The sequence below is a fragment of the Typopeltis vanoorti genome, chromosome 5 (genome assembly GCF_054136105.1).
Source record: "Typopeltis vanoorti isolate ZY-2024b chromosome 5, IOZ_Tvanoo_1.0, whole genome shotgun sequence".
Lineage (NCBI taxonomy): Eukaryota > Metazoa > Arthropoda > Arachnida > Uropygi > Thelyphonidae > Typopeltis > Typopeltis vanoorti.
In genome coordinates this window covers 78,478,228-78,499,061 of record NC_143553.1, presented here as the reverse complement: position 1 = coordinate 78,499,061, position 20,834 = coordinate 78,478,228, and the positions used below count along the sequence as shown (strand labels likewise).

The window sequence follows — 20,834 nt, the reverse complement described above, 5'->3', positions numbered from 1 at the left end:
TTGCTTTACTATTTAGTTGTTGCAAATGGTTTTATAATCATTCTTTTGTTAGTAATATTTGTTTATAGGAAACTATATAAGTTTTTCTCTGATCAGGTCCTGACAAAATACCTAGTGCAATAAGCTCATTATCTTTTCATCTCTAACTTTCAATTTTAAAAATTTACAGTCGTTTCGTTCGCGGGATTAGCCTAGTGGGCTTGTGCTTCGTAACCATATGCCTGGGGAAGTAGTGTCCTAGGTTCGATTCCCGTCGGTTACGTGAGGAGCTACAGGATCTTCCTCAGCCATAGCCAAATAGCCAGTTTTGGGCATGGACAGTTGGGTTTTCCCCCAGTTTATCCTGGAGATTTTCACCCCACAAAACAGGCAAACGGACCTTGAGTGCTCAACACCACAGGACATACGATAGATCGGGGCGTAGCGCTGATCACGTTATCCTGTGATAAACTCTCGACACAATAAGGTAAAAGGAAGATGAGATGAGGTGCAGTCATTTCGAAACATAGTGTAGCTTTCTCTGCTTCCTGAAATGTATGTTTACTGGTAGCATCGCACGTAAATTGCAATATGATTTCTTCTTTCTCTACCTGTAATGAAATCAAAAATTAGCAGAGTTTATGAATAATAAATGATAAATCTGTTTCTTCTCAAAACACCATGCGTATTTAAAATATCCACATATCTTTTCTCGTTCTCTGCAATAACATATATCTCTTTAAAATTCTAATTTTAAATTAATCATGGCACAGTCTTCCAGCAAACACACCCAATGCTAATTTTTATATAAAAAACTGCTGTGTTGTATAAAAGTTAATATCATAAGTTTCTTAAATGAAAATACCTGGGTTCGAACCCGTCTGGGATAAAAAGAACCAATAATTACTTCCCACCTAAAGATGAATTAAATAACCATTCTCATACGGACATGACAATATTTTCTTTTAGGAAACTGATTTTTTATACCGAAAAACAGACCAAACAAACAAGGAAGACGCATGCATTTTACGGAGAGACATCACATTTCACCAACAACATGCGATTTATTAAATGGATATGAACTCAGTTCATTGTATTTACGTCATCACTTCCGGAGACAAGTGGCCAGTGTCAAAACAGACACTAATCGAAAAGTATTACTCAAAATTAATTAAATTTGCCAATAAGATCAACTTCCAGTGTTGTAATCTGAAACAAGTGATTGATATTATGTGAATTATGTAGTGTTAATATATGTATATATAAAAATATAAATGTAAATATGAATATTGATACAAAAATATAAATATAAATGTTAATCAGTACTAGTAAGCTACATGTAATATAAGCAATGGAGTAGGCAGGAATAAATTAACTACCAGTAGGGTTACTACTGGGAGGAAAACGCAAACCACACACACACACACACACACACATCCAATATGCATATCTTGGAATAATCCAAGACAGTAAATACTGTACATATGTATGTGTAAATATGTATACAGTAAATACAAGCCAGCCACTGAATTGGATACTTTTATTTAATATCGTGTTTCCATAATAAGCAAGCGACTGCCAATACCGATCCCCTTCAATTCCCTGCCCATAGTTCGGTGAGATATGAAAGGGGGGGGGCTATAGCAGACTTCGTTAGATGCTTCGGTCAATTGCTGCACGCAGGAAGTTCTGTTTGTCCGTACAAGCCTCCTCAGACGATGGCGATCTCGTTCCTGACAGACTGTATTAGGACCACAGTTATTACGCTTCTTAGACAAGAAATGTGGGTTATTTTTCCACTAATTAAACACCCGTGATATCTCACCTTTTGAGAAACCACTCAGCTTTACTGTTTTTCAAATCGTGATTATACATTCAGACAGCACCCATAAAAAGCCCTTTATTGAACCTCAAAAGATCCTTCGTGTTTTCCATTGTGATGTATTCCGTTTAGGAATCCTGACCAGCAACATTTTTAAATATATGGAGTTGTCTAGAACACGTGGTGGCGCACGAATAATTTTCATTTACGTATATTACATAAAGGTTTCTAATTCCGCAGCCGGTACATACAGATAAAACTGCTCTTTCATTAGTATTGATTACGTTTCCATGACTCCGGGTTACTTGTTTGTGACATGACAATAAGATAAACACGTGAACGACAATATGAGATGAGATAAGGTCTGTTATTTTTCTTCACCCACAGATATCCCGCAAGTTGCTTAGGAGTTATCAGCGAACTGTGATATAAAATATTAGATTTTGAACTGACTATATCAATCGTTCCTGACCGTGTCATCACTTTACTTTCTTAATTGCATCCTGTTTCTTTCATTTAATCGCGAGGTAGAAAATTGTTGATTTTCAAGTAAACTCATTTTACCTGTGAACACTGAATGAGAATAATCTGTATCGAATCGTTTTCAGTTCCTTGTCAGGTAAGTCGACCATATTATTCCTGATTTTACTTTAAGGAAATCATGGAGGTTATTTTAAACATGTATTATAAGCAATTCTATTGTAATATCAGATAAAAGAAGAAAAAAACTGCTTATTCCGTATAGGATATTCTTTGTATTATTCGTGAAGAATTAATGTAAACGTCTTATATTTTCCTTAATTCTTACAAATAGTTCTTTTCTATTCTATTACGTCGACATCGATGTGTTTATCGGATCGTATTTTACATAACCATTAAAGATACATCACTAGTGAATAAGGGCTTTGTAGGTGGTGATAACTGCTGAAGGAAATGAAACGTGGGGAGGGTGGGAGGGAGGGATTCTAGTTCAATCCTGTTGTACTTGATTACGAGTTAATCAACGAATTTCTTATTATTTAAAGAACTTTGTTGTCAGAAAGAATTAAATAATATCTGTCATAGACTTTAAGGTTTTCTGTTCTATTTGAGTGAGTCAAATTCTTCATCATTTATACATTAATCTGAGATCTAACAAAAATGTGGCCTCCTTAAGATTATGTTCTGAAATAGTCTTGGAAATCATGGAGTGAGACACGTAAGTCTGTTTATAAATCCTAAGCTTAAACAAAATGATTGTGAGTTGCAGTTTAACATGCAATGATGATTTAAATAAATTCTCCTATCCTACCGAGGAGTAATGCAGTTACGATTAAATAGCTACAAATATTTCAATTGCTGTACCTTATTATTTCTTACTCCTTGTTCATTTTATTAACGTGGACATATTTTCAAAATTTGCACACGCGTTTACTTAATCTAATAAACATATAATTTTGTTCTGCTATTATACAACAACCCTTCTTTGAAATTTCATTTGAAATGTCTACAAATAAGTAAAATTTTTCGGCTCATGAACTTCCCTCTCATGTCTAAAAGGCTCATCTACATCAAAACAATAACAAATGTTATTGTTGTTCTCAAGGTTTGGTGAGTTATGCAGTGTGTAGTCTCGTGCAGAGGTAGAAGGGTTTTCCATTACCAGAACTTCGAAATTTTACATTCCGTAAAATAAACAAACCAAGCACAAGAACACCAGCAAATTGCAGACATAATATACCGATCATATGGATTTATATGCTTTTACTATAATTCCAAACTGTTGATCCTGTCTTCCTTCATTCACCAGTTCCGTGAACTAGGGGGTTCATAGTGGACCAGGTGCTCGAAGATCCAAATAGTGAGGCGACATTCGTCTTATGGCAGATTACCAATTTGTTTATGTTGCTTCCATCCACGAAAGGTGGTCTCATATCGGGTAATTAAAAAAAAAACGTCTTCTACCTAAAGCAATTCATAAATATCCATGCCTACGGCGGGATTCGAATCCGCAGGCTGTTTGATGGGGAATGGCTACGTTAACCACCTGGCCAAATGTTTGTTTTCATGGAAAATCCAAATAGAGATAATTAAGTGGAAGTTACTAGCTGTCACATGATGGTTATGAAGGTTTTATGTTTCCCGACTAAATGCAGCACTAAGATTAATCACTGCCTGCAGTTTTGCCTGAATCAGTTGAGTCAGTTCATTCACCAATTAGTTACTCTTATTTTTTTCTTTCGTCTGCTAACTCCGGACGAAAGACGAAAATTCCAAAAAGTCTAAAACGAAAATCCTCCATATGAAAACATCTAACTCACTTCCAGTTCAAAAACCACGAAAAAGTTCTTAGATCCCAGACGGGATTCAAATATAGGGATATTTTTCCAGGAAACTCGGTTTTTTTCTTTTCATAACTTAGGCAAACTGGATAAACTCACTTCGGCTAATTCAAAACAGCAGCACACCGGTAATAAGAATCAACATGTTTGAGAGTAATATACATGAAAGAAAATCATGGTGGTGTGGTTACGAATAGGATATTTTCTATTAATCGTGTGTGTTCTTTTAACCGGTTTAGTTGTTCTTTGTAATGAAAAACTCGACTTTCCGAGAAAATCCTTCCATATCTGTATGAAAGTCCCATACAGATATGGAACGTCCCATACAGATATCATCTTAAGTCCCATCATCTGGGGACGACTACCTCGTCCCCAGATGATGGGACTTAAAATTCTACTCCCAGACGGTATACGAACGCAGGTATTTCTTAACCGACGGACGTTGGAAAGTGCTAGCGATTGCACACACACACACACACACATATATATATATATATATATATATCGGACGTTTTATGTTTTCTTCCATTTAATATAATTTTAATTTAGTATTAATTTCACGTTGAATGCATGTTGTTTCAATTTTCGTGTTAAGAAACGGGTATGTAAAGTCTAATGTAGTTTTTTTTTTTTTTTTTAACGCATTAAATACAACATTGCTAAACGGGATGAAGAGAGAGACTAAACCGTGACGTTACAAGTTTAGCTCGTAATTCGAGTTATTGTACAAAATATCAGGTAGTGAATAAAAAAATATATAAAAAAAACTTCTGTATATAAATGAAATAAGATAATTATTCAAAATATTTGTATTTGTGTTACGTTGACCGCTTGGTTGGCCGAGTAGTTAGCGTATTCGTTCTCCAACCTTTAGCGGATTCGAATTCCGCCATGAGCATGGATGTTTGTGATTGTCTTTAGGTGGGAGGTGAATTTCATCGCCTGGTGTGAATGGGCCACCCCGTTCACTGGAGGACTGAATTGGCTTAAATAGTTCCATGTTTGGTCTAAGAGCAAGGTCTCCGGACTGTGTAAAAAATAGATAAAAATGTGCAAACTAAATATATAAAATTAATAAAAATAGTAAAAACAAATAATGTTTAGCCCACCATCGTAAAAATGCACTATAGGTTCCTAACCATTCGTGGGTGGGAACCGCACGTTTCAATACTGCTAATTTACATTACCACTACTAAACATTGAAAGTAACATTCAGGTGTAAGAATACAATCCTAAGAGAAGTATTGTTCGATTATATTATCGACTAAATCATACGTTTCATGCTGGGAACCCTCAACCATTGCACAGTTTTCAAATGTACAAACTGTTCAGTTATGGCTGTCATTTAAGAAAAGCATTTCTTGACAAAAACGTAGTCAATCACTCGCTTGTTCAAGATGCTCATAGATCTACACAGTGAACTTATTCAGTTCTATTTGAGATGAAGGTCACGCTTCGATTCACTAATACGAATGAATTAATGTTTGATTGATCGGAATCACACTTAGCATATTTCTTTGCGTATTTTGAAAGAGCATCTCGCATGTTTTAGGAAATACCCCCCCCCCTCTTAGGGCGACACGCTTTGAAACTATTATTCACTAAGAGATATATTTAGCGCTACTTGTTATATCTAGAGCAGTGCTTCCGAACCGACGTGCAGCGGCACACCAGTGTGCCGCGAAAAATTTAACCACAAAGTCCTAATTATGGGGCGACGGCACTGGAGGGCTAGGCTACCGAGTGGTTCCCTTTTCGCTTTATTGCTCTTTTCTAGCTACGCACGTGTGAAGGCGACCTCCCAGAATGTCATAGGCGCTATTCCTCCCATTACTCCCTCCCTCACATTTTGCATCTACGACTCAGATGATCATTACTCTGCTTCAGTTCCAACTCGTCTGTTGTGAGAGTACCAGTCAAGTGTTTCAAGAGTTTTGGAAGGACTGCGTTCAAGTGGATGTTCAGTGTTGCTAAGTGGTCTGTGTAAAACACCTTAGCGGGAATGTCTTATTGCGTCTTTTTCTGAATTTGTGTTTTAACAAATGTGATAGTTTGTGGAACAGAAGTCGAATTGTTATTATTTGCTGACAAAGACGCTTTTTCCTATTACCGTCGATCTATAACATTCATTTTAGCTGAAGCTATAACGGTCATACAAGAAAGAAGTACCTTCGCATGATAAAATAAACACTGGTGAATTATTTTTTCCTTATAGTTAACCATTTTTTCGTGATATATATTCTTCGGAATCAAAAGGTATCTGAGATATTTTTTGGACAATGGACTCTGACATCATGAGTTACAAAATGATTAATGTGTAAAAATTTGTATAGCTTAAGGTTGGTAAACGTAGACCTTCTGTCATTAATAGGCATTTTCCTAACACAGTTTTGCGTGTTCCGGTATTTTGGATGCCCTAGTTACAATGCCTGTTTGATATCCTCGATTATAATGTAGTATTTTTCGTTTCATGTGATTTAGATCTTTCTATTCAATGGCTTGTTTATTTACATATATTTTAATTCTATTAAATTTAATTTTCAGTTACCGACAATAATGGAGAAATATTTAAAAAAATCAGAAAATCCATCAAATTCGTGAGCTCAAGAAAGTGAACCAAAGAAAAAGTTTAAGGCGCAACATAGTCATAGACTATATAAAGAGGATTATCTGAAATTTGGTTTCTAGTGCTCCGATAATTCTTCTGTGCCTCAATGTCTCATATGCCTGGAAAAGTTGTCAAATGAAGCGATAGTGCCAAGTAAACTACATCGACATCTTTCTAGCAAGCATCCTTCGTACATAGATAAGAATTTTAACTATTTTAAACGTCTGTAAACTCAAATTCAAATGCAAAGTTCTTTCATGAGATCAGTCACAACGGTATTTAATGGAGCTCCAGAAGCAAGTTACAAAGTCTCGAGATTGTTAGCTAAAGCCAAGAAGCCTCACACAATTGCCGAATCACTCATTTTACCAGCTTGTGTGGAAATTGTCAAAACTATGCTTGGAATCGATGAATAAAAGAAATTGAAAAAGTACCGCTTTCAAATAATACGATCAGCAGGCGCATTGAAGACATGTCAGTTAGCAGAAACTAGAAGAAATAGAAGGAACACTAATCCAGAAAATTTGTGAAGTTAAGAAATTTTCCTTATAGGTTGATGAATCAACAGATGTTAGCAACTGTTGTCAGCTAATTGCACTTGTTCGAATTCCTGATGAGAAAGGGGTTGAAAGAGTATTATTTATTCTGCAAAGAACTTCAGAAACAAACAACTGGGAAGGAAATCTTTAAAGTGATCAATGAATACTTTGATACAAACAAAATTTCATTGAAAAATTGCGTACGTTTATGTACTGACGGCGCGGCTGCAATGACAGGAAGGGTCAGAGACTTGGCGTCCGAAGATCGGTCTGAAAACCCTGATGTTCAAATAATACACTGCTTTATTCGTAGAGAAGCTCTCATGTTAAATAGTTTACCTCTAGAATTAAAGTCCACACTTAATGACATTATAAAAATGGTGAATTTGATCAAACGTAGACCGCTTCAATCGCGTGTTTTTTCAATTTTATGTAATGAAATGGGATCAGAGCATCAATCTTTGTTGTTCCATACTGAAGTTCGTTGGCTGTCGAGAGGGAGAGTTCTGTCCAGAGTTCATGAGTTGAAAGAAGAATTAAAAATATTTTTTGAAGGTAACTCTCAGTATTCAGCTAAGTTGGAAACAATTACTGGTTGCAAAAAATGGGCTACTTAGCTGACATATTTGAATACCTAAATTAACTTAATCGAAAAATGCAAGGACCGCTTAAGAATATATTAACTTGCACTGACAAAATTAATGGATTCAAAAACAAAATTCAACTTTGGAAAGATGTGGTGAAAAATGGTTCCCTTGAAATGTTTAGTCGGTGTTGTAGTTCGAATCCTAAAAAAAGAACTACTAGAACTTGTAGATCAACACCTATGCATGTTTGAGAGAAAGCTTCATCACTACTTTGAATTAACGGAGACAAAGAAATTCGATTGGGTTTGAAATCCATTTGCATCTTCATTAGATCATATGGTATTCGATTTATCAGTGAAAGAAAAGGATGAGTTATTAGACTTAAAAAGTGATCTTACCCTTGAAGTTGAGTATAAGGATGTTCCATTATCTCGATTCTGGGTAACTGCAAAAAAGGAGTTTCCATCCATCGGCGAAAAAGCTATAAACATTCTTTTACCATTTGCTACAACACACATGTGAGAACAAAGTTTCTCTTCTATGCTCACTATCAAGAATTTAAAGAGATCATCACTGAAGAGTCTTGATCATGAATTGCGTGTAGCTCTTTCGATCATAGACCCAGATATAAAAAAGTCTATTAGCTGTGGCAAAAGAATATTGTAGATATTTATATTAATACTTAAAACATTTATTTTGTCAATAAATTATTATTATTAGCATATTTATACATAGTCAGTAATTCTTTTGTGTATTAACTTTACTTTTGTATTTTCACATCACAATTTTATAAAATAAGTGTTCTAAAAATTTAATCACAGTTTCACTTAGTCAAATCTGACAATTTAGCTCATAGATGCGATATAAAAACTATGTCAAATATCAATCAGTGAGGATGTATGGATTAGGTATTTTCATTCCATTTGTTTCGTTTATTTCGTGCTTATGACTGCATAAGAAGACTTCTCAGAAACGAATGTCTAGCTGGAATATTTATGTATTATAATGAAAAATATCTGAAAGAAAGATCTTATTAATTGAATCCCTGTATGAAATAGAAGAAATTAATCATGTTCATAGAAAAATATTCCTTCATAGTGTGTCGTGAAATTATTTATGCTTGTGAGGTGTGCTGTGACGTGAAAAAGGTTGGGAAGCACTGATCTAGAAGGCAGAACCAACTTTCCATTCACATTTTAACATTTAACACAGGATTAGGATTTCATAGCGATAATCAATTGAAGTGGTGACTTTCCTTTTCTTAGATACCGCAATAATCTTTCGCTTCCAGGTATTTACATTACACTATCCATTCCTCATTTTATCTGTAGATTAGCTAATATCTATAAAGAATAATCTATTCACGCCTCACCTTTTATTCTCTGCCATTGTACGCAGATAAATTTAGCGATAATCGTAGCAGATGTGATTTTCTATTGTTATATGATGCAATTGTTCCTATAGGACAGTGTTTCTCAACCTGTGGTCCACAAGCAGATTAAATGAAATAAATAAATATATATATATATATATTAAGTATCCAAACAAAACAAATTAAAATTGAATAAAAGTATTGAAATAAAATGGATACTTAAACAAACCAACGACGATATTCTGTTTCGTAGAACTTTGTCATCCCGAAGAAGAAGAAGACAACTGAAGAGAAATATTTCGTATTCTGCATAATTACATAATAAACAACCGCATCCAGTGGAAAAAATGTATGGGCTTCTGTTCTGATGGAGCTGTAAGATCAAGGAGGTAGCTCCGGCTAGGCATTGGGTACATTGTTGCATATATAGGGAAGAGTTAGCCTCCAAAGGAATACGACCAGAATTTAAAAGTGTACTACACAACGCTGTTAAGCTCAAACGTCAAATAACAGGTTGTCTTCAGTACTCTGCGATGAAATAGGCAGCGAATTTATGCAACTTTTGCTTCATTCTGAAATTCGCTGGCCTTCCAGGGGTGAGAAAGGATTTTCATCGCTCCTTCAAATAAAAACAAATACAGAAATCCTCTTAGTATGTGAGCCGATCTTCGATGGAAGTTGACCAATATTGAGCCAGACATCCAGCAACTCTGGAGGAGCCGAGAAACTTAACTGTCTCATTAAAAGTACTCGTAAGTAGTAACATAATAATATGATATTATTTTTTTGTTTAATAAAAATTAACACTTTGAATTGCTTACCTCAAATTACATAAAATAGCATAACTTTGTGGTTCGTAGAATGTTTTGGTATTTTACTATCCTTTGGCTTAGAAAGGTTGAGAACCCTGTTCTGGATGATGCAAAATCAGTTGTTCATGGAATGTTACAAAAATTCTTCTTACTTCACCATGTGATGACTGTTATGAGATGTTATTCGTTTCAATTTTTTAATATATTTTAATATATTGATTCCTATTAAAACAAAAATTTACACATTAGATTAAATGTTTTTTTTCCTAGACTGCCTTTGCTTTCCCTTGGATGAATCCAAAGCAAATAATACTACAGAGAAATAGAGAAAATAATTATTAACAATTCTCTTGTAAAATCAATAACTTTATCTTTTATAATAATTACCTTATTGTTGATTGAATTTGTATAATGATTTTGATGACAACAGTCTGTATTAATTTTTATAAAATTAATTTGCCGATATTCCTTTTGCAGATATTCTTTCCACATGGCAGAAAACAACACCGGGATAAGCGATTTAATGATCCCAAGTAGAATTTCAACTCAGACTTTTATAAAGGCATATAGCAAAGATTATATGCTCTCGCATAAAGCTGAAGATCAACAGGAAGATGGTGAGCAGGTGGTGGAGCAAGAAGAGAAAAGAAAAGAAAAAGAAGTCGAATACAGAGATAAGGATTTACAGGATAATACCGAAGGAAAGTGGATGCTTTTTTTGAATAAAACAGTAAAGGATACAGATGGTCTAACAGCTCTTGACCGATGCTGGTTCAAAATAGCGAAACTTGTAAACGTTAACGCCATGTGGTATGCAAAATGTTCCACCGCAATAAACAAGGAAGCTACAATCAATCCTACAAGCGGAGTTATCCTATGTTTCACTCGGGACTACACTAACACAGATGAGGTGCGGCGTTTGTCTGATCTTCTCTGGTTAGTGGTTCCTTACCGAAATTCCATGTATTACACAACCACAGTTGTCATCCGTAAACTTCTAATCACCGTGTGTGACATATCGACATACAAGAGTGATCTAGATGGTTCCTTTTATGAGCGAGATGAACAAAACAAATGGAAACTTGTAAGGTACTGATAAAAATTAAAATAAATAAAAATGTTATAGAATAATATGTGCAATATTGAAAGCAAAATTCGTTGTGTTTTAAACTGGAATAAAGAAAGCTGCTTTTGGAGAAAAAAAAAATAACAGTTTTATAAATTTAATAATGTATGCCTATGCCCAAAACTAATTCCGATTAAATTTTCTTTAAATGAATCACTAAAGAAGATTTTTAAGAAAAAACAAAATGATGTTATGGATTTAAATTGAAAAATTTCTTTTATATATATTTTATGGATTTAACTTGAAAAATTCATGAAATACAAAATATTACTTTGCTGCTAAAATAGCCGAATAGTATTTTGCTGAACCGCGGAACAAAACACTGTTCCGTTATTGTTAACATAACGCGAAAGCGAGAGGTAAAAAAAAAAAAAAAAGAATAACACCTTCGATTTCAATTTATAAGCAAGATTACTTTGAATATTATTTTCGACATCAAATTTCGAATATATTACTGTCTTTTAAATTTTAATTCCGTAAATAAAACATATTTTCCAGAATGGAAATGTTTGTAGTTTTAGAAGCTAATAAATTTAAATTCTTATCTTTGTTAATTTATGCGAGATTTTCTCTCAGTTGCTGTTCCAGTTAGGACCAATTGATATTGAGAGTGCATTTTTAAGCCAACCCTTAAATTTGCACTGATTTTCACAATCAGATATGCTGTGTTAAACGATGGTAAAATAATAATATACTTTATAATGGTGTACATGACGAATTTATTTTGTCTTATAGTTAACATATTATTTTAAATAAGGTGTATTAGGTTTTAGACATTAATCTACTTTAAGATGAATACGTAGGTTTCTGTGGTTAAGCCATTTGTAGACAACAGCCGGTATTGAGACCACATATTTCTAAATGATTAACTAGTTTACTAAAATAAACAAATATAAACCTATAAAACTACAAACCTATAAACAACTACTTACACATATTAGATGTTATCAGAGCTTCACAATTAGTACACAAAAATAAGTAACCAAAATAAAAACGTTTAATGAATCACTGTATGCGTGTTTGTAGAATGCTACTTGCTGCTGTCACGTTCTGTTACATAACGTGTACTATATCCATGGCACTTAGATTGTTAACGAAAACAGACTAAACCTGATGTTGATTTAAGCCTTGATTGTAGCAACATTGTGTGGAAATCCTTAGCATTTCACATGTTTACTAGAACTTTGTTGAGAAACAATTATGTCAATATGAGGCGTTTTTGTTTATTGCCAAACTACTTGATAACCTGTAGTAGTTTAGTAGTTATGTGGGATGCCGTCCTGATTGTGCTGTTTTCTTTTCTTTTCTTTTCTTTTTTTAACGTGTTTTTTGGTGTTCAAACAGTAGTTTCTGAAATGATTCGAAATAGTTTGAATTGGGGTTGTATCATCTAACGTGATGGGTGTAATATTACATTAATCACATCAATCGTGTGTTTTGTGCAAGGTAAAATTCGACTTTCCGAGAAAATCCTTCCATATCCGTATGCGACAGAATAATTCGCCTTCAGGTGAATGGGCTTATACGTTCTGCTCCCAGGTGGTTTACGTACGCAGGTATTTCTTAAGCGAAGGACAAATGGCAGAGCGTGCTAGCGACCGCACTACGGATTGTCATATATATATATATATGTAGGACGATTATTATCTAACGAGAGATATCTTATGTTTCGTTTTCTTGTTTTTGATACTATTTTAATTTAGTTTTTTTTTTTTTATTCTTGTTATGATCTTGAATGGCTTTCTTGATGGGAAGAGCATAATCCCACTCTCATGAGGCAAAAAGTTTATAGCACGCATGTTGAATTCATGTTATATCAAATTTTCATGTTGTGAAATGTCATTTTTAAAAGCATTTAAATACAACTGTGCTACAAGAGATGAATTAAACCGTAATATCACGTTTTCCTCTAAATTCGAGTTACTGTACAAAACAACAGGTAATGAACGAAAGTAAAAAAAAAAAACCTTTTCTGTACATAAAAGAACATAATTATTAAACCAGATGTATTTGTTTTAAGTTGCCGGGATGGTTGGTCAAGTGCATAGCGTATCCTCTATCTAACCAACAGATCGCCGATTCGAATCCCGCCGTGGACATGGATGTTTGTGATTGTCTTTATGTGGTAGGCGAATTTCATCGCTTGGTGTGAAACTGCTAACCCTGCTCTTTGGAAGATGGGAATGATTTTAAAAATTTCCATGTTTGGTCTTTCATTTTCCATGAACAGGATGTTCACACTGTCTAAAAAATGGATAAACATTTGACAAATCAATACATAAAATTGATAAAAATAGCAAATAAAACACAAAATGTTTCACCCACCCAAGGTATAAAATGTACTATTGGTTACTAATAACCATTCCTGGTTGGAAACCACACGTTTCAGTACTGACAATTTACATTACTAATGCTAACCATTGAAAGTAACATTTGTGTATAAAATAAGTAATTTTTTGAGATAAGTGTTTCTTGAGAAAAATATAGTCAACACACCCTTTAAAACGTTCAACAACTTTAAACGAAATAAAACCATTTGGGAAGGGGAAAAGAGATTACTACCCTGTTGAAGATCCTTATTGTTCTACAAAGTAAACTTACTGGGTTCTGTTCGCGGTACAGGTCACACTTCGAATCACTAAGATGAAGAAATTAATGTTTCATTCATCGGAATTACACTTAGCATATTTCTTTGCATACTGTGAAAGTGCATGTTTTAGGCAAAAATATCCCCACCCCTAGAACGATACGTTTTCAAACTATTGTTCTCCAACAGATCTAATTAGCTACCTGCTAGGTCTAGAGAGTAGCATGAACTTTTCATTGATATTTTAACATTTAACACAGGATTACGATTTTATAGTGATAATCAATTGGAGTGGTGACCTCCGTTTTCTTAAATATCTCAAGAATTCTTCACTTCCAGGTTTCTACTTTATATTATGCATTCCTCATTTTAACTGGAGATTACACAATATCTTTGTAAGATAATAATCTAAATTTATGCTAATACTTATATAGAATAATCCACTCACGCCTCACCTTTTACTTGTTGGCATTGCACGCAGATTAATTATGCAATAATCGCAGCAGGTGAGGATTTATGCTGTTGTATGGTGTAAATTGATGCAGATTGTGCAAACTCAATTGTTTCGAATTATCCAAAAGCTGGTCTTACTTCACCATTTAATAACTGTTGTGAGATTTTATTTGTTTCAATATTTTAATGTATGGCATCTTATTAAAACGAAAATTTACACATCAGTTTCAATGTAGTTTTTCTTGACTGCCTTTGCTTTCTCTTGAATGAATCCAAAGCGAATAATACTACAGAGGAATTGAGAAAATAATGATAAATAATTCTCTTGTAAAATTAGTAATTTTTGCATTGTTAATAATTTGATTTTAATTTTAAGTTAATTTTGATTGAACTTATATAACGTTTTGATAACAACAACGTTATTTTAAAATGCTACAAATTCTTTACAAAAGACAAACAACTGTCTTTTAGAAAATTAATCTGCTGATGTTTCTTTTGCAGTTGTTCTTCTCACATTGCAGAAAACAACACAGCTATAAACGATATAATGATCCCCAGTAGAATTACGTATAAGACTTTTATCCGGGTATATAGTAAAGATTATAGGCTCTGGCATAAAGTTGAAGATCAAAAGGAACACAAGGAACAGGAGGAGGAGCAAGAAGAGAAAGTAGAAGACGAAAAAAAAGAAGTGAAATACACCGATGAAGATTTAGAAGACGTTACCACAGGAAGGTGGATGATTTTTTTTAATAAAACGAGAAAGGATATAAACGGCCTAACACCCCTTGATCGATGTTGGTCCAAGATAGTGAAACTTGTCAAGGATAACGCTATGTGGTATGCAGCATGTTCCACTGCAATGAACGACAAAACTGTAACAAATCCCACAAGTGGAGTTATCTTATGTTTCACTGAGGACTACACGAACACACATGACGTACAGCGTGTGGCTAATCTTCTCTGGTCAGTGGTTGACTACCGAAGATCAATGTATTATAAAACCGACGCTGCCACCTGTAAACGTGAATTCAGAGTGTATGGATTCAGAAACATAGCGATATACAGAAGTGATCCAGATGGTTCCTTTTATGAGCGAGATGAGCAGAACATATGGAAACCTGTACGGTATGGATAAAATAAATTTATAAAGAAAAATAAAATAACAGTTTTATAATTTTCATAATGTATGCCTACGGTGTAAAATAACTCCGATTAAATTTTCTTTAAATGAACCCTCAAGTAGATTTTTAAGAGGAAATAAAATTATGTTATGGATTTAAATTAAACAATTTTAACTAAGAATGTCGGTCAGTATATCATTATGTAAAAATTCATCGAATACAGAATCTAACTTATAATAACTGAATAGTATTTTGCTGAACAGCAGTTAAACAAAACGCTATTCCATGTTAATGTTAAGTTTACGTTAAAACGAAAGTTTTAAAAAAAATAATGCCACCCTTAATTTCAATTTGTAAACACGATTGCTTTGAATATCATTTTTCTACGACAAATTAAGCACAAATTTCTTTCATGTATATTTTATTTGTCTGAATTATAAATATTATCCATACGGGTAATATTTGTAGTTTTAGAAGCTAATACATTTAAACTCTTGTCTGTGCAATTTTATAGGACATTTTCTCTCAGTTACTGTTCTAATTACACAATTGACATTGTGAGTGTGAATTTGTAAACCAACACCTAAAAGTGAAATGATTTCCACAAAGGGATATGCAGTAATAAACAACCGAGGAAAGCATTGTAAAATATTACATATTTTATCATTACGTAAATGATGAATGTATGTCTTATAATCAATATATTATTTGAAACATGATATATTAAGATGTAGGCAATAATCTAGTTAAGATTAATACGTAAATTTCTGTGGTTTAGCAGTTCGGTAGATAACTTCTGGTATTGAGACCACTTGTCTTCAGATTATTAATTAATTTAATAAAATAAAATTAACGAGTTTATTTTTAACGAGTTTAATAAAATAATCCTGCAAGGTTTGTAATTTCGAAAGGCATCATCAGGGATACCAGCAAATTTTATTTTATTATTCCGTAACACTTCCAAGGAGTCTGAGGATTCGTCGAGGGAGGACACCTACTATCTAAGTCTCCATCTCCACCACTCTATCCACAAACTACACCGAACTTCTACCACCACCATCATCATCTGCATTAAGCCCATGTACTGTTCACCACCACCATTAGAATTTTTATATGTAATTTACGTGTGTTCTGAAGGGCCGATTTGCATGTATGTTATACAACGTTATACAAAAATAATAAAAAAAAAAAAAACTAGAAACAATTATTTACATATATTAGACGTTTAATTTAGTGGTTCTCAATGTTTAATTTAGATGATTAATTAGATGATTAGGCCTCCGTACCTCAGTATGAAATATACGTTTACTTGTAGCATTGTACTTAAACTGCAATATGGTTTTTTTCTCTTCCTCTACCTGTAATGGAGCCTCCGTAGCTTAGTCGGTACAGACGAAGCCCTTTGGTCGAAAAAACTTGGTTTGATTCCCGTCCATGACGTGAGGAACCTTTATCTTGTCTCTTTCGGCTAAAAGTGAGGTAACAGGTCTCATACGGAGGTTTAGCATTTTTCTGGTAACTCGGTTTTTCATCCCTCGAAACAGGCAAACCGGGTCCTCCTGAACATACACACGGCTACAGTCATAAAATATCCTACGGCAAGGAAGGCAACGGGAAACCACCTTTCTTCATAACCATCTTCCCAGTATGGTAGCATATAACTACCCATATAACTGTCCAGCCATATGGCTGAACAACGTCACAATTGTTACATACAAATCAGTAAACTAGAATAAAAAATAAATAAAAAAAAAAAAAAAAAAACGTTAAATTAATTATAATATACGTATTGGAACGAAGTTAGTTCTTTCGGCGACGGTCTGTAGCTTAGCCGTGTCGTATTCTAAGCCCGCAGCAGTTCGATTTTTAATGTAACAGACCAAACTTGGTTTTGATTAAGCCTTGATTTTTGTTACATTTTGTGGGGATCCATAGCGTTGCAGATGCTTCCCTGATCTTTCTTGTAAAACAGTTATTACCAATATAAGACATTTCTGTTTATTGTCGTACTGCTTGAGGAAAGATGTTAATTAAATGAGATACCAAACCTGATTTTCTCTGCTTTCTTATTTGGACGTCTTTTAGGTAACGGATCTCTAGTAACCTTTCCGTCTGGCACAAGTGCCACAAGATAGGTATGATTAAAACATTACGAGATAGAGCATACAAATGTCCCTACTACTGCGCTCGCTACCCGAGGCGTACCATTTCCCTAAATGGTTATGAACCCAAAATGATCAAAAAAAAATTCTTAATACACCTCCGCCATTTCCTTTACGTAAGCAAGGTTTAATAAAATGCAGTCACGCTATCTCACATAAAGAATGCCACAAAGTGACAATGGTGCTCTGTGGCTACAACATTAAAGTTTTTTTTTTATTATTATTGCATAAAATATCCCGATTTTTACATCCACCAAAAATTCCACATCATCCCATGAATAAGCCACACTTTTATGAGATTCATTGCTCTTGTGACTTGTGGCACATTTGCTGCCAAAGCAGATGTCACAAGAACTGGATGACGTGTACTTAATGAATTATATTCTGTCAGTAAAGATTGCCTTTCAATTTATCCAAGCAGTAGTGTTTCATTCATCAGAATTCTTCTTATAATATTTTTTTTCCATATTAAAAGTGTCGCACTCAAGTTTATAGCCGGAATAATTTTCCTCCCCTATGAAAACGCGCTTTGAAAATTTTGTTTCCTAGTCGATATCTAACCGTAGCACTACTTGCTGTGATGTCTCGTCTGATCTTTCCAGATATTTTATGTAGATTTATGAATTTATACACCGATGATTAGTACAAGCAGTAGTCCCACTCAAGTCTCTCAAGTCTTGCATGAAAATTAAGGAATACTTCACTTTTTATTTACACTAATACTAAATTTACTCATTCTTCGAATGTTTCTTGTATTACTCTGTCTTCGTTTTCTCATGATCAATACAAACCAAGTATGACAATAAGTAGATAGGTAAAATCATTGTGATTTCACTATAATTCTACTCCGTTAAACCACTTTATTTTTTTAAGTAATTCAGATATTCGTATACTGAATTGGTATGATCAATTTGATGATAATTGTATTGCAAAATCTACATATTCTTCACGAAGGACAAATATTTTTCTTTTACATAACTAATCTGCTGATACTTCTTTCGTATGTGATTTCCATTCACAAAAGATTATAGGCATAGAGTACATCAATACTGTGAGTAGGTTACTGATTTTTTCTATTTCCTTATTTTTTGATAATCTTTTTATGTTTTTTGCAGACATTCTTCCCAAATGGCAGAAAGCAACACCGAAATAAAGGAATCAATGATTCCAAGTAAAATTACAACTATGCCTTTCATCCGTGTGTATAGTAAAGATTATCTGCTTCATCATAAAATAGAAGGACGTCGAGAAGATGAAAAGAAGGAGGAGAAAGAGGAAAACAAAGAGAAAGAGAAGGAGGAAGAGGAGAAAGCTAAGAAACAGGAGAAGCAAGAAAAGGAAAAAGAAAAAAAAGAAGTGGAATACAACGATAAGGATTTAGAGGACATTACCGATGGAAACTGGATGCTGTTTTTGAATAAAACGTTAAAGGATATAAACGGTCTGACGGCACTGGACCGATGCTGGTTGAAGATAGCGAAACTTGTAAACGATAACGTAATGTGGTGTGCAATATGTTCGACAGCAATAGACGACGAAATTTCAACTAACCCTACATGCGGAGTTGTCATCTGTTTTACTAAGGAGTATAGGAATAAACCTGACGTGGGGCGTATGGCTAATCTAATCCGGGCAGCGGTTGACTATCGAAAACCAATGTATTACAGAACACACATTGCTACCCTGAAGCGTGAATGCAGTGTGGATGGACTCAGTCCCATTTCGACATATAGAAGTGATCCAGATGGCTTATTTTATGAGCGAGATGAAGAAAACAGATGGAAACAGTATAAGCTAGTGGGGGAAATAAATAAAGAAACCGAGGAATAATATGAATTGGGAAAAAAAATTCACATATACATATATATATATATACATATATATATACATATAAATATATACATATAAATATATAAATATTACATATAAATATATAAATATTACATATAAATATATATATATATATATATATATATATATATATATATATATATATATATATATATATATATATATATATATATATATATATATATATATTATTTTTTTATTCATTTAATATACATTGGAAGATAGGCAACAAAAAGCGCGTGACAGGTTAGATATGTGTGTCCCAAAGTACCCGAAACTTCGTAGACACAGATCCGTTTCTCTATGTTGAAATTTGTAGAGCTTAAAAGGAGTTGGCAAGGTGTTATGCCATATTCACCACTGTATGTCGGAGTCTAGTTTCGCACACTTCGATTTATATCGAAGATCCCACTGAAAACTGAATGGCATGTGCAGCTCTAGATGAGAGGGTTAAGGATGAAAAAACGAAAGGCGAAGTTGGAGGCACTGACATGAGGAAGTGGTATATCTTCTTATAGTTGGAGGGAAGAATTGGAAATGAGGATTCAGATGATGCAAGATGAAAAATCGGCTCAGCGCAGCTTCTAGAAGGAATGCGGATTCCCTGAGGTGTAGTGATTTCTGGATAGGCCTTAATAATAGCAGCTTGCATATGTTGATATTGCTTTTCAGTTTTTGCGTTTTTCTGCCGTAGGCATGTGAATGTTTTCCACTTTAGGATCTGGGTCAGGAGAACCCCCTATGTTTCTTATTCCTGCCCAGTTCCATGTAGAGAAAATCAAGGGGTGGCCAGTTGCAAGACTTGTTATGTTTCTGTTCGAAAATAGTGGTTCTGCAAGTACAGCTAACTCTGTTGATCCTGTAGATGTATAATTGTCCAGAGAGAGGACATCCTTGCTTGTTCCCTCGATAGTATGGAAAGTGCAGGTGAGCCTGTTAGATAGATAGATATAATATTTTGAAACAATTGTTACACGTTTTTAACATCGTGTGAAATTTTAATAGTAAAGACAAAAGAAACATACCCTTTGATTTACAATGCATGGATTCGAGTCCTTGCTGGAGATCGTGATCATAGAGATGTAGAAAAAGTGATTTTCTTCTAGACTGTGATTAGAATAAATTTTCCAATTTGGGCGCTCTGTGTAAGACGTTAAGCGAGCCACCTAATAAACAAAAACATAAAAATATTTTTCATGATGGCCAATAATGAGGTCAAGTATGTTAAAGAACAATACTAGTTCGGTACATCCATTTCTGATCTGTTATTTCAAGCATTATTTTGCATCATGTGTATTATTTAGTGATTTTCAATTATCTGAATGCATTATGTACCTAATTTTAGAGGACAATCAATTGAATGTTATTAATATTTTTATACAAAATTCGTATCGAATGTTGAAATAAATCATTTAATAAAAATAAAGTTGTTTTTATTCCATGTTGAAGAATTAAACCGAATTCTTCATTTTTTTTTTCTTTTTTTTTTTC

General features: G+C 33.9%; 1 protein-coding gene across 2 annotated transcripts; it reads left to right on the top strand.

Annotated features, from left to right (window-relative positions):
• Positions 1–2,284: 2,284 nt before the first annotated feature.
• LOC150106566 (uncharacterized) lies at positions 2,285–19,357 on the top strand. Of its 2 annotated transcripts, none has more exons than XM_090392536.1 (4): positions 2,285–2,420; positions 10,518–11,129; positions 14,708–15,334; positions 18,608–19,357. In XM_090392536.1, the coding sequence occupies exons 2-4, from the start codon at positions 10,531–10,533 to the stop codon at positions 19,320–19,322; spliced, it is 1,941 nt and encodes a 646-aa protein (XP_090248662.1). In that variant the 5' UTR covers positions 2,285–2,420; positions 10,518–10,530; the 3' UTR covers positions 19,323–19,357. The 2 variants fall into 2 exon arrangements, with proteins under 2 accessions (XP_090248662.1, XP_090248663.1); XM_090392537.1 differs by lacking the exon at positions 2,285–2,420 and adding an exon at positions 9,859–9,980.
• Positions 19,358–20,834: the final 1,477 nt, after the last annotated feature.